Source organism: Arachis ipaensis, chromosome B6, assembly GCF_059453495.1.
Source record: "Arachis ipaensis isolate K30076 ecotype BB chromosome B6, ASM5945349v1, whole genome shotgun sequence".
In the NCBI taxonomy this organism is placed as follows: domain Eukaryota; kingdom Viridiplantae; phylum Streptophyta; class Magnoliopsida; order Fabales; family Fabaceae; genus Arachis; species Arachis ipaensis.
In genome coordinates, this window is record NC_142441.1 from 7,156,168 (window position 1) to 7,171,242 (window position 15,075).

At 35.0% G+C, this 15,075-nt stretch overlaps 3 protein-coding genes across 3 annotated transcripts; all 3 read right to left on the bottom strand.

Annotated features, from left to right (window-relative positions):
- Positions 1-70: 70 nt before the first annotated feature.
- Positions 71-3,393, bottom strand: LOC148554508 (uncharacterized). Its single transcript, XM_088490353.1, has 2 exons — positions 3,344-3,393; positions 71-284 (listed from the first exon to the last, which is right to left on the bottom strand). The coding sequence occupies exons 1-2, from the start codon at positions 3,391-3,393 to the stop codon at positions 71-73; spliced, it is 264 nt and encodes an 87-aa protein (XP_088346479.1).
- Positions 3,394-4,900: 1,507 nt separating this feature from the next.
- On the bottom strand, positions 4,901-6,203 carry LOC107645574 (large ribosomal subunit protein eL21z/eL21y). The gene is made up of 2 exons (XM_016349627.1): positions 5,833-6,203; positions 4,901-5,323 (listed from the first exon to the last, which is right to left on the bottom strand). Exons 1-2 carry the CDS (start codon positions 6,067-6,069, stop codon positions 5,066-5,068), a joined length of 495 nt encoding a protein of 164 aa, XP_016205113.1. The 5' UTR covers positions 6,070-6,203; the 3' UTR covers positions 4,901-5,065.
- A 788-nt stretch (positions 6,204-6,991) lies between these two features.
- Positions 6,992-15,075, bottom strand: SCC3 (sister-chromatid cohesion protein 3). Its single transcript, XM_016349628.3, has 22 exons — positions 14,678-15,075; positions 14,349-14,553; positions 13,872-13,984; positions 13,586-13,678; positions 13,242-13,405; positions 12,921-13,157; positions 12,667-12,811; positions 12,373-12,551; positions 12,129-12,274; positions 11,906-12,033; positions 11,503-11,676; positions 11,011-11,172; positions 10,733-10,933; positions 10,512-10,649; positions 10,213-10,416; positions 9,973-10,117; positions 9,581-9,687; positions 9,343-9,480; positions 8,906-9,171; positions 8,696-8,820; positions 7,542-7,820; positions 6,992-7,312 (listed from the first exon to the last, which is right to left on the bottom strand). The coding sequence occupies exons 1-22, from the start codon at positions 14,720-14,722 to the stop codon at positions 7,299-7,301; spliced, it is 3,408 nt and encodes a 1,135-aa protein (XP_016205114.1). The 5' UTR covers positions 14,723-15,075; the 3' UTR covers positions 6,992-7,298.

Genomic DNA, 15,075 nt, shown 5'->3' on the forward strand with positions numbered 1-15,075 from the left:
AGAATTAATAAATACTAAAGAAGACAAATTTTGACTTTGGCTAATAGTTGTTTATTATCAAATATTTCCGTTAGTAGAGTGGAGGATCTTTACAATAGTATGTGCATAAGCAAGTGGCACCCTTGCAATCTCCACTGCCATATTGTTCTTTAGAGCACTCTTCATAACATTTCTGTGATTCACATTTGTTTAAACAAATCATCTTGTGGCACCAGTGTTCTGGGATCCTTGCGCCATTGCCTCTAGCTCCTCCTTTTACTACATAATCACATGCTAAACCGGCCCAAAACAAAAAAATGTACCAATCCGGATCCTTGCGCCATTGACTCTAGCTCCTCCTTTTACTACATAATCACATGCTAAACCGGCCCAAAACAAAAAATGTACCAATCCTCATTAATGAACTTTGGCTAATTGGTTCTGTTATGTATAATATTATCTAGGTTTCTACTATATCTTCGTGAGAAGATGATAGTTAAAATAATAACATGTATTTTGTTAAGTAATTTAGTTAACATTTTAAGTTATCTACTGAAATTTAGCTATTATCTTTACATAAATTATCTAAATAGTCATCTTTATCTAAGTATTAAGAATGGCTAGTTACTGCATAAAAGTGTTGTTTATCATAAAGTCTAAGGGTGTGTTTGGCAAATCCGTTTGAGAGAATAAAAGTGCGTTAAAATTCTGTGAACACTGTTTTTTTATGTTCACCCTTGATGATCATTATTTGTTTTTTCCAAAAAAATTTTCATAATTGTTTCAAGTCATTTCAAATATTTTAATTTTTTTTAAATTTTTAGTACTTTTTTTATATTTTGATTCTTTTATTAAATTTGTTATTATAATTCTATTATAATATGAATTATTGATCTTATTAAAAATGATAAAGTAAATAAAAAACTAATCATACATAACAATGAAATCATAAGTAATAAAATTTTACGTTCCAAAATAATACTAAATAAAAGAATATTGAGAGTACTAAAAAAATTATAGAATATTTTTTTGTTTGGCATTGTAAAATTTATTATTATAATTCTTATTCATTGTTTATTATTCTAATTTGTTATAATATGTATTATTGCTCCTATTGAAAATGATAAATTAAATTAAATAAAAAATTAATCATAAATAATAATAAAAATATAATTAGTAAAAAGTTAGAATCCAAAACAGTAAACAAAATAAGATTATTGAGAGTACTCATAAAAAATACTAAAATATATTATTTTATATGTTATTTTTAATTTAATAAATAAATATTAATTTTTATTAAAAAAATTATAACAAACTAAAATAAAATTTTATAAAAAATATTATATAAAAAATATACTAAAAGAAGTATAAAAAAGGATTAAATATACTAAAAAATCATATTATAATTTAATATTATATTTTTTTAGTAATTAACTAATTATCTACCTAAAAGTGATTTTAACTAATAGTATTCAAACAATTTTATTTTATCTGCTTTTTTTCCACACCAAACTTAAAAGTTTTGCTCGTCCACGAGCAAAAGAAGAAAGAAATGAGTAGAAGAAGAAGAAATTGAGGAGATGGAGGGAAATGTTGGTTTCGGCTAAGGGGGTAAGTGTGTATGAGGTGTGAAATTGAAGGTTGTAAGGAGGGGTATTTATAGGGTAAGAGAGAGAGGGAATTCGGTTATGAAGGGGTGGGTTTGGGAGGGAAATGGTTTGAATTTGAATGGTGAGGTAGGTGTGGTTTATAATGGATGGATGTGAGTGGTGAAGAGAATATGGGGAAGAGTGTAGGATTTGATAGGTGAATGGTATTTGGGGAAGAGGTATCGACGTGATTGGTCAAGGATATTTGGGGAAGAGGGGTGTAGTTGTGGTACTTTCCAGGTTTCTCAGTAGGTTGGTCTTCTTTCTTCCTGGACTCTTTATCCTTGTCCCGAGGTGGGTAGGAGAATCCAGTCTTGGAGGTTTCTCCTAATTGGGAGTTCTCTTCCATATTAATGAATTTTTCCGCCCGTTCTTGAACCTCGTTGAGAGATGTTGGATGCTTTTTGGATATGGAGTGACTAAAGGATCCTTCTTGTATCCAGAGAAGGGGCTGAAGGCAATTGAAGACTGGGCGTGCCACTTGAACAACCAAGCGTGGCACACCAATGCACAAGGGACCAAAAGCAAGGACTGGGCGTGCCACTTGGTATCGAAAGCGTGGCACACCAACCTTAGCATTTCACTATGGCGTGCCACTTGAAGGCTGAGGCGTGGTTTAGGGTTAGGTTAGGGTTTAGGAGTTTAGGGGGTTAGGATTTAGGGTTTTGGGTTTAGGGTTTAGGGTTTGGAGTTGATGGCTTATGCTTTAGGGATTAGGGTTTAGGGTTTACGTTTTAGGGTTGATGGTTTATAGTTAGAGTTTATGGGTTTTCCTTTAGGGTTTAGGATTTAGGGTTTAGGGTTTGTGGTTTACGGTTTAGTATGTCGGGTATAGGGTTTAGGGTTTATGGTTTAGGATTTAGGATTTAGGGTTTATGGTTAGAGTTTAGGAGTTTAGGGGGTTAGGATTTAGGGTTTTGGGTTTTGGGTTATGCTTTAGGGATTAGGGTTTAGGGTTTACGTTTTAGGGTTGATGGTTTATAGTTTAGGGTTTATGGGTTTTCCTTTAGGGTTTAGGGTATGTGGTTTACGGTTTAGTATGTCGGGTAGTATGAGCACCGCTAGGGGCCAGCAGTTTTCTAACTTTTGGGCCAGCAAACAACCAGCATAAACATGTTAACAAAAGTGGATGCAAACTTAACAAATAGAAAACAAATACACATTAAAAAAAAATATCAGCATAAAAACGCATGCTGGCTGAATGATGGTTAAATTTTGATATATTTGCTGGTTCCTGAGAGTTTCCGTTTTAGTATAGAATTGCCAAACATAAATCATGTTGGCACAAACTCACTTCTATCCAAAATCAATTTTACAAAATCACTTTCATCTAAACTCCAGTTTGACCAACTCTAATCCAAACACACACTAAATCTTCGAGAACCCTTAAAAAAAAAAACTAATTACACCTTGAGTGATATTGATAGAAAGGTAAGAAAGAGCAATAAAGAAAAGATTTGCCTATATTCAAGTTATTTTGAATGATACAATATCGAAGAATTTTTATAGCTGTTTAAAGAATTGAAATAATAAAGACATAATATCCTATAATAAATATTCAGATATGCTAAATGACTCGTGAAAACTAATTGATCCTCATATATTCTAACACATGCAATTCAACAAGAGTGAGAAACTATGAGAGTGAGTAGATAACAGTGCATGCATATAGTGAAAGAAATAAGCTAAAGGATTATGGAAGATGATTAATACATGAGAAGATAAGCATGAGGAGGAGATGGGGGAGTATGTAAGGTGATTTCATCTTGTAACATCCACAACTAAGTACTCCAATTATCTCAAAGGAATGGATAATATAGAAAGTAATTGGTGCAGTTTTTAGTTCAATCAACAAAATCCAAAAAGCATAGACTAAAGACTAGTTATTTGAGAATTGACAGGTGTTGTCTAGAATTGAAATGGAGTCATGAACAAGGTAGAACATTACTATGATAGATACCTCATGCAGAAGAATTGTGTGAAATAAGTCAAGGGGGGCAGTTGAGGCATGGTGGAATCTCTGTACTGTAGTTCCGCTCCTTGCTCTAGGAAGGAGACTTGTTTGTTGTCAATCGCTGGTTGGGTTTACCAACAAAGAAAGACATGGGAAAAGAAAGATGCACAAAGGGAAGAACTCATTTCTCAGGATCAATATACATCGACCTGCTAATAGATAGAATTTCATACTAGCTAAGAGACTTTACTGAATGACTTGATCGATCATACTGTACTAGATAGACCATAATCATTTCATACGCTATTTTGGATCTAGTCTGTATCTAATAACTCCAATATTGCTTTCTGTACCACTTGTGACAAGTTTCTTATCTTTGATCACTGATTCTTTCCTTTCAAATTACTCAATTACTGTTTATATGATATTCGAAGGTGATTTTGATTCATCCGAAAGCTTTGTTAGGTTCATAAGTTGTGTCCTAACTCCTAATGGAGATAAGAAGTTCTGATAATAATAATAGTGGTAAATTTGTTACCTATGGGAAAAGGAGTTTCCATGACATGTGGAAGCATTACAAATGGAAGCTTTTACAAAGTAGAATTTCGTATCAAATACATTCAATACAATAGTGGTCCTTGATTCATCAAGATTATTAATTTGGTTTTGTTTGGAAGGCCATGCCACCAAGAGTTTCTATAATAATTTGTAGAAGTCCTTATTAGGTCCTACTACTTGCATTCTCATTTTTCTTCCACAAAAATAATTACCAAATCGTAAGTCCAAATGATGACAACGTTTGTTAAATCAGCTTGTTCTTAAGGACAAGCGTAATTCTCCTGTGAATTAGCTATAGTGATGTCACAATGAAAAAGTGATACCTAACTACATGTTTATAGAAAGATATTGGATACTCTAGGCACTTGGAATGACCAAAAAAGTGAAAAACATAGTCCTGATGCATCCATTCCAAAATTATTACATTATGCTTTTATGTCACGTTTAAAAAATTAGAGCATTACAATTACGAAAACTAGAAATTAGCTTTGCTAGTAATTGAAAACAGCAATATCATGTTGTAACAAGAGCTTAAAACCAAGCTCGGAAGTCCACTTCAGGTTCATATAGAAGATTACCATGCTTGACGAATTTGGCATAAGAAACTTAATAGGTTTTGTTATCAACAATTGTGACCTCTGTTTATGAATTTATCTCTTCAATTTCATAATAGTAATTGAAGTTATATTACTTTTGACTATCAAGAATAGGTGCTCCCACTTGCGCTCAGCATATGAAATAATTGAAAACAAAACACATATTAAAGAGAATAACAACACATAACCTTGCATTTAGAGTTAAATAAACAAGACAAAACTTGAGTTTGATTGTTCATAAAAATATATGGCTTCCCAATGCAAAAAGGAAAGAGGACTCAATATCCAAACAAAACTAAGTAAACTCCAAAAAAACAAGAAACAACAACCTAATACCCTCCTTTAAGATCATTGACAACATCATATGGAATGGGAGTCACAGTCTCTAATGTGGCACCTTCAACCATGAATCCAGGTTTAGGTCCCTCAGGCTGTCTCTTGGTACTGATCTTTTGTCCATTAGCCTTTGCCTCAGCCTTCAGTTTGTCATTGTTGATCTTCCTGAGGCGGAACTCCTCAGTGCACCTCGAAGGCATAACATGCTCTACACGCACATGAATTCTCTTCCTGATTATTCTATTCCCCACCTGGGTCACACAAAAACACAGACTATTAATAAGCTTTTATAAATGTGTAATAGCAACATTTAACAAAAAAAAAAGTTATTACAATATAACGAGTCCCACAAACTGAAACAATGAATGAAATACAACAATTCATTGGCTCAAGTTTGAACAACCGCACGCCAACTTTTTTATATTCTCTCTAATCATTGTATTTCCACCAGGTAGGAAACTGAGGAACACACTAATAATTCATAACTCAGAAACCGTAAAAAACAATTTTTTTTCAACAGAACACACTACTAGAACAAGTAAACACGCTGACTCACATTTAGAAGATGTACTAATTAGCAACAATCATCAAAATAAATTGAAAAATACTAAAAGCATGTATAACCTGATCTGTGTCAACATCGAATTAATCACTAAGAAAAACTATTAAATTATTATTATTAGATATTGAACCCTGTTGTCCAAATCGAAGATACAATTTACAGTGAAATAAACAACAAATCAGATCTAAAAACCAGTACCTGCTTGTTGACCTCGACACCAATGGCGCGCTTAGTGACGTTCCAGACACGACCGGTTCGGCCATGGTAGAACTTGTGAGGCATACCCTTGTGGACAGCACCATTGACCTTGATGTCGACGTAGTCGCCGATGTGATAGGTCCTGAGGTAGGTGGTGAGGGCGATGGTACCCTTCTTCCTGAATGGACGAGAGAACGAGTCTCTGGTGCGTGACCTCAAACCATGACCAGCCGGCATCTTTACCTTACCTTACCTCCGCTAACGCACACAAACTAGGGTTTTTGTCTGCTGGAAGAGGTAACAGCTTCTCTCTCGTGTTTGCAATTGATTTTATAGGTGGTATCTGCCCCTTAGGGTTTTCCCTGATCTTTTTTTGGGCCATGGGCTTTTCTTAAGCTCCCAATTTTATGAGCTGACATATAACCTTATTTTCTTTTTTTTAACATGAGCTACCTGCCTTATTATTATTATTATTATTATTATTATTATTTGAGTTTTCAATTTCGAAGGGCAATACATTAGATTTTCATTTATATTTATATATGCTATTGAAAAATATCAAAATTAACTCTGTTTAGAACCTGAATTTCTATCCACATGTAAAAAGAGTTTTACATTGACAATTTTCTTTTTAAAAATAAGAAAAGGGTCTTATTTACTATTTCATGTAAAGTTTTAATTAACATGTGTTATAAAGACACAAATTAAAATTATTAATTAAAATTTTATATAAAAAATATCAAATTTGTTTTTTAATATATTTATTAAATAAAAAATTTAAAAATTTTGATTAGTAATCCGTCCCCCCTTAGTATGTATCCTTAAAAGTTAAAACTCGTGATAGCTAAACCCTTAATATAAATCAATTTATTTCTTCCACCACATCTAATTACCATTTATTATTTTCACTTTCTTCTTTTCTCTTTCTTCTCTTACTTAAAAATATGATTTAGCATTGAAACTTGCAGAGGCCATTTTACCAAGGAGAAAAATAAGCTTAAAAAAAAGTTTAAAAAAAAAATTCGGCTGATTTATTTCGTGTTAACTGATAAGATTGACCAAAAGCAGCGGTCAACCAAAGTGCATTAAGCGCATCTCAATTTTCAGCAGAAAGCCAGAAATTTTTGGCCACAAAGGCGATAGTTTTTAAGTGAGAAGGTAATGCCAACTTTCCAGTTCAATTATTAGGCTCAAGAAAGAGCATTTTGCAGAATTATATTCAGCAGAAAGGCTAACCATCTTGACTAGCACAACGATTACAGTATTACTATCATATACAATCGACACGTCGAAATTAAATTACAGACAAGTATTCATAATCTAAACTGGCAATCAACAGCAGCAGGTCTTTTTCCTATTAAAAAGCTGCCGTCCAGTAGAGGGAAAGGAAAACCAAGAATTAGAGCAAATCGGATATGCAACCGAAGCATTTGCAAACTATACACGTAGCTTTCAACCTTGGAGAATTAGTTTGATGCAGCTGCAAAATCGACACAGTAGTTAGTAGATTACAGACTAAATTAGGTAAACTACTGAGGCGTGCCCTTTAGTGATATTAGATAATATCTGATTATCTTGCATGGTAAAAGTAAAACAAAAATGTTTTCTTAAGTCAAAACAATCAAATTTTATTTTAACTTTAATGTGTTAACTTAGCCTTTAGTTATAAGATTGATATGCAAATCATCAATTGCCAAGACAAGACATGCCTGATGTTCTAGAAGCAGATAAATTATCTGCAGCTCTTGCAGAATTCCCTGCCTTTCCCAGCGATCTTAACTTAGATGATGGTCTGATTGAATGTATCAAAGGAGCGTCTTCGTCATCCTCATCTTCCTTTCCACCTTCATCTTGTCCATCTTGTTCAGATGCACTAATGGAGTCCTCGTCCTCACTTGAACTTTGCTCATCAAAAAGTTTCTTTCCTGGTATGTTCTGCCTCTTAGGAGGACGACCCCTGCGCCGTACAGCAACCCCTTCCCTCTCATCTGGAAACAATTATTAGTTAGCTCGTCCATTAAATATATTCATTCTCAGACATATAAATTACATAATGTAGCATGCTAAGAAAAAGGAAAGGCAATTTATGGTGTCATTTAGCTATCACTTATAATATTGCAAAACATATAAATCATCGCAAGATGTGGCTAAATGAAACCGTTGAGATCACATGTTCCCTATAGCTCAATTGATGACCAACAAAAGGCACTTACTACCAACCAAGTACTAGATTTGTTTGATAAACTGGAGAGTACTAAGCTATACTCATAGGGTATTATCAAGGTGCATATCTTATGTCGTGAGAATTAATCAACTTCCAGCATCATCTTGAAGAGAACTTCAAATTCATGGGAACAAATGAGAAACAAATGCAAGACCAGAGACAGAATTGATAAAAACTGAGATTTCCAACGGCAAAAAGCTTTGAAATATGTTGCATACTTAGCAAACCCAAACCAAACTAAAATAACAACCCAGTGGTTTTAAAATAATAGAAGGATAAATATATAAACTCATTAATAAACTAATATGCTCTCCATGTAACAAATACTCGATAACACATTGTAATTGCACCATTATTTAATAAACTATTTTATATATTGTTTCAGTGGAGATTAACTAAATAAACTAATATGCTCTCCATGTAACAAATACGACAACACATTGTAAAAGCACCATTTTTTAATAATGACTATTTTATATATTCTTTCAGTGGAAATCTAACAAATCATCAACAACAAATTTTAATAGCACCATGTAATAATGAGTATTTTATTTAAGTGAAGATCTAACAGGATGTTTGCAATATTGTTTACCTATATGGGACAATAAATACAGATGGGAAAAAAATGCAAAAGATTACCTTGAAACCCTTCATTCTTTGCATATTTTTCACGTAGGATGTCAATAAATGTGTAATAGGGACGCCAACCACTTGGATTTTCATCAGTATTGACATTTGCTGTTCGATTTTGAACAACCTTCATACTATCCAGAAAAAGCAGCAGCATTAAACTGTGTACAGCTGATAACAGGTCTGAATAGCATTAATAAAATGAGAAGAAACTCTTACATTTCCAACACATCTGCTGCAGGGAGTTTTGACACAAACTGGAGCACTGCTGCTTCCAGAAATGACAAGTGTTTCGGAGCTTCAACAAAAGCATATTCAATGCCATCCCTGACAATTTTTAAAATGTCTAACCTGTGCTTGACCCTGGCAGCACCAACAAATGTTCCAGAGAGCCGAGCAGCCAGATCTTTACATCCTGAGAAGGAGTTGCTTTCTGAAGGGTCATTTTCGCTGTCAGAGATATCCACAATATGTTGATGGTATGCCTGGTACCAGCATAAATAGGTGAGGAAGTTGGGACAGAAGAGGGAAGAAGAGGGTGAAATATAAAATATACAGATCTTCCAGAGGCAGAAACGTGGTGGAAAGGTTGATCCAGATTTATTTGTCATAAAAATATCATAGCATGGTTGAAACATCTACTTCAAAGCTCTTACCTTTTTAAGTGCTTCAAAAAAAATGGTGGCTAAATCATCTTCTTTTTTCTTCAGAACTGTGATCAGATTCTTTACAATCTCAGCAACACTTGCCCCATGCATTACATAGTGAGAAATGATCTCAGAAGCAAGATATTCCTGTAACAAGAATAGCCAAATTTTTGCTATCAAAATAGATTTACCGGCCAAAAAAGAATAAGAAAAAGAACGCCAATAGTTCTTAAACAAAACAATTTACCTTTGGAACAACATCATTAGCAATCAGTTTTCCAGCAGCAAGCATAACAGCATCTCTATTTAACTCCTCGGCATACTCTCTGTTGACATCTTCCTCTTCCATCTCGTCTGAAAAACGATAAGCAAGTTAAACAGTCTTCTAAAATTAAAAACAAAATGAATATACAGTATGCGCGCACACACACACAAACAACAAAAAATGAGGATACATCAATGAGGAAGATTTAGCAGCATTAACACCAAAGTTAATAAGCAAAGTAAACATCAAATGTCAAAGTTCAAGAGTATACAATAAAAATATTAACATATTATGTTTTTTAAAAAATTTAATAAGAAACTTAGGATGAATCTTCACACAAGTCCATCAACTTTAACATAAATGTCTGGGGTCACCTGATACATTAAGTTGTTGTTGACAAAGTTCCCAAAACTTTTGAAGCATGTCTGCACTTGGCGCATATCCTAATTTTTCCAGCTTTGTCTTGGAGAAAAGTGTGCTTCTAAATAAGAACCATGTTTCTACAAGTATAGTGCACACCTTTGCCAATAAAACATTTTTATCAGACTAGTCCTAAGAACTCAAGACTTCAACTTATTTATACTACGAAAGTAGAAAGGAAAGCAAGTTCTTACTCTGCAACCTAGCTCACTTCCGAGTCTACCCCCTTCCTTGCTGTCAGTAGCCATGTTAAGATAGTATTCAAGTTCTTGTAACAAGGTATCGCGCTTAGAAATAACAGAAACTAAAGATGCTTCAGAAACACATTCTTCATTTTCGATAAAATGTAGAGCCCAAGCTAGATGCATATACATGTTCAGAAGCAGGAAACAGACAACCTGAATGGTAAAATGCAGAAAATGAATATTAATAATCAAACAAATAAGGATGACATGTAAAACATGATGTCAGCGTTGAGAAAGCATTTACACACCTCATCCTCCATATTTCTAAAATCACGTAACACCGTTACAATGTCTCCATATATGCTATGGATAGGCACTGATTTTGACAACTGGAGTTCATACAACCTCTTAGAGTTTACAAGAAGAGAATATTCATCACCACCATCCTGCATTCTCATCACACTGTAGGTTAATTTATTCCACTAGATCCAAGAAATAACAGAATACAACACAATTAAGTGGAACATACCACTACTTCTTTAATTGCAGATTTCAGCTTAGAGATAAGTTCATCCTCAAGTTCCTTTAACTTATTACGCGCAAAATCTTGCAATTCCCCTTGACTTCCTATGCAACAAAAATTAATTGCCTTTACACAAGCTCTCAGAGGTTCCTTGTCACCATGCTTAAAAAACACTTCTTTCATAAGCTGGAGCATATTTTTGAAATTCTGAAAAGGAAGCACTCGTTAATTTTCCAGAAAGAATGTGAACAGTTTGGAACAATCTGCAAGAATAATTCACTAACCTGCTCCTGCCTCTTCAAGGAATAAAGCTCAAGGTTCATGTACAAAACAATCTCAACCAGAGATGACACTTTTGCTTTATCTGAAATAAACTTCCGCAAGAGTAACGGGTAACTCTTCATCATAGCAACAGATATGTCCTGTTTATTATTTTCAAATACTTCCTGCCATTTATTGGATCAAAAGAGATTAGAGTCTGTCATGAACACAGAACAGACACTTCTATCACAACACCAGCATGAGCATTATACAAAACTACAGAGTAGTCATTGCTAATAGCCAAGTTCCAAGTGATCGAATTTTTTCTGTAGCCCAAAATAACTAAATAATATGACTTGATCATAATTACACTTTGAAAATACAGTCTCAGAAGCAAACTACTCTATCGAGAGAGAGAGAGAGAGAGAGAGAGAGAGAGAGAGAGAGAGAGAGAGAGAGAGAGAGAGAGAGCCCAGGAAATTGCAATACAAGAGTTAGAAACCAAGCTCGCATACTTTTTGGGCTTTGGTGTGGTATTGCTTTCTGTTGTCAGTAGCAGGTACAATCCGCTCTCCAACAGCCTTCTTCACAGATGCACACAAGAGTCGCACCAAGTTTGTTGCATCATTATCAGAGAGCTCAGCCGATGGATTTTCATCGAGAAGCATGGATATGATGCACTTCCAATCCTGCAAGCAAAACATATGAAACTAGTGAATATTATTCAGTAAATTGTTACAACAGGCCTAACTTGAGTAACTTTAGGTCCTCTTCCATCCCTCCATTGTCTCTCCTCCAGCTCAGCAAAGTTAGATAGGGCCTAGGAGAACCTGCTCCAGTTCTCCCTCATTCATGCCTTCCCCTGAGCATTCTTTTATATACATGTAAAAAGGCAGGGACAGTGTCATATAGCTATACCTTCATAGCTTTCATGTATTCCCAAACATCATCTATCACATAAATACTCAAAATTGGATCTTGTGGGAACTCCTCCAGGATTCGCAGCATTCTCTTAAGGTGGACCTCAGAAGAATTGCCAGTTTCACCTAGAAAGAAAATGCCTTTATCAAATGTCTGCCACAAACAGAATAATGGATGGTATCAATTTTAAAATGAAAATAATCAGGAATAGATTTAAGACCTCTTGATCCTGATTGGGATGTACTAAATTTTTGAGCAATCAAGTGATCATACACTAATGCACCAATGGCATGCCTGATTTCTGGGGTGTCAACAATCAACAAATCATACAAAGAACCCAAGTCATCTTCAGGAATAAGTTGATGTCTGCGGCAAACGAAAACCAATTCTCAAATGACAATCTATGCCATAAAACTTCCCAGCAAACAGGTAATATATTATTGGAAAAGGTTTGACATTCTGACCTAAGTAGTTGCTTGACAAGACCAATGGCACAAACAGCTACAGAAACATCAATGTCCTCAGCAAGCTCAATCATCCGGCCAGAAAATCTTTCGGTAAATAAACCTAGGGTTGGTACATTGTCATCCACTTCATAAAGATTCTGAAGTGCATTTATGGAAGCCTTTCTTACCCCGGCATTCTACAAGTTAGGGCGTGGGGAACAGGTAAAAGAAAAGAGTAGAAAAAAGTAAGTTGTATGATACATATGCAATTAAAAAAAATGTATCATAAAAAATGTAAAACGTGTTCATTACTTTGTCATTCAGTGTCCAGCCAAGATATTTTAGGTACAAATCCTGCAAGAAAAGTGATGGATATGACAGGATCCATTCACCCAGTGACTCAATGCATGACATCCTGATATTTGGGTCAATGTCTCTATAGCGATGCACAAATAACCTCCATAAAAGCATTATGCAGAAATGTTAGAAACACAACCACAAATTGTAATACTCATGAAAGAACATTAGATTCTTTCCTTTAAATAGTTACTTCAGGGAACACCTACCCAGTAAATATCTTGCGCATCATCTCCTCCAACAATGTTATTTTTTCATGAGTATCAGAAAACCTATTATTTAGTGATTCCACCCGAGGTCCCTCAGTTTTTTTCTTTTTTTCAGCATCCAGTTGTCTACGAGTAGTCTCTCTTTGTGAACGAAGCATATTAGCAATACTAATGTATGATGTGACAAGCCGAAGACCCATCAATGAGGCAACTTGACGATAAACTCTTGGAGGGGTGCTACATAGGCAGCACAATAGATAAGACAATTATACATAAATTTTGGCAAACTCAAAATCTTTATGCAATCATATTATTACTAACCATGAAAGTGCAATGATATAGTCCATGCACTTGTCAAATAAAACCTTATCAAATAATGGGCCATGCTGACAATCACGAACCAAATTTTCCCAGAATGATTCTAGATTCTCTTTGAAGTTTTTGAACTCCCTCTTTTTGGAATTTTGATAATCTTCTGCTTCGCCCTAGAATTTCAGATTCAGATATTAAAAGAAAAGGAAAAGGGGGGTTGGAGAATTAATGTCTACAAATAATTAAAAATAATGATCATTACATCAAAAAGATGAGGTTCAGCCTTCACACCTGTACTATCACGATTATGAAATTCACTTTTGAAAACAAAACGACAGGTGAAAATTGTATACCTTCTTTGCACAACTGACAAGAGCAACAACAACATCATCAACATCAGTCTCATCCACGAGATCACCTTTGTCATAATACTTGGCTCCACATGCCTGACCATTTAAAATTTCATTTCATCAGTACCAGTTATAGTTCTCAAATTTGTAAGTATTTTGCTCCCTGAATCTTGATAATCTAAGAAAAATAATAAAGTTTCCAAGAATATACTGGATCCACTTTGAAAATGTATGTCTCTACTCTCTAGGACTCTTTATAACATGAAATGCTTGAGAATTTTCATAATACCTCAAACAGCATTGTCAAGAGCTCAACCATCGCAGGCTTTGAATCCTTCTCATAGCGTTCAACCCAGAGCTTGACCGCATGAGGAATGAGTTTGCCATTGCCTTTCACTACCTCTACAGAAACCAAACCAAAAAATTTATTTGGCGTCAATTCAGTTACTTCATAAGAATAATAACAAAATCTACAACACCAATCAATCATAGTTTTAAAATGGAAACAAAAATAATCTAAGTTTTAAAATAATCCATAAAATACGAATGAAGGCGGGAGAAAAACATTAACATCAAAGAAACAATAACAGTACAACAAATAATGATGTAAACCAAAAAAAAAGGTGGCGAAAATAGTTCAAAGCAATTCAGCAGGCGAATCTGCGACGCAGACGCAACTCAAAAGGAGTTGGAACTGGAATTTCATTTCACCCATTCGAAACCCTAGAAATTGGAGCAGTAAAGGAATCAGAGTGTTTTAGTTTACCAATCAATCTCAGATCAGCAGCTTTGTGGGCGACGCTGGAAGTTCCTTCGGAGGCACGAGCCCGCTTGGATTTTGGGCGCCCTTCGTCAAATTCATCAGGCGAGCTCTCTCGTTCGGCATGGTCGCTGGCCTCGCCGGCCTTCTCGCGGTTCTCGGCCTCGGCTTCCCGAGCTACTTGTTTTCGAGTCGGAGCTCTGTTTCTCTTCTGCTCAATTTGGGAGGATCAAAAAAGAAGAGAAAACATAAAAATCAAAATTAGGTCGATTGGAAGCAGGATTAGGCATGAACTAAGATATGAGTGTGAAGAAGTTGGAGAGGTGGATGCTTACGGAACGGCGAATGGAAGCTTCGGAGGTTGGAGCTGGATCTTCCATGACCTAATGCTTCTGCAACTGCAACACTGTGATCTGGTTCACGCTTGAGAGGAGAGAGACAGAGAGAGGGGTTTTCAGTTTCACACACTGCCCTCCAAAATGGGGATTAAGAAATCTCCCGCCAAATGAGACGTATTTACCAATTACGACCCAATGATTCATTTTCTCCCCTTTTCCCTATTTTTTTTTTAACTGGTGGATAAAAATGGAGGGAAATAATCTTTTATAATTTCGTTATTATTACGATTGAAGAAAAATTAAGGAAATAGATGACGTAATTCATTCTAATACCACTGTTTTTTCCCTTTTTTTTTAATCCCAAATTAGAAGAAATGGGATGAAACGAATATTCT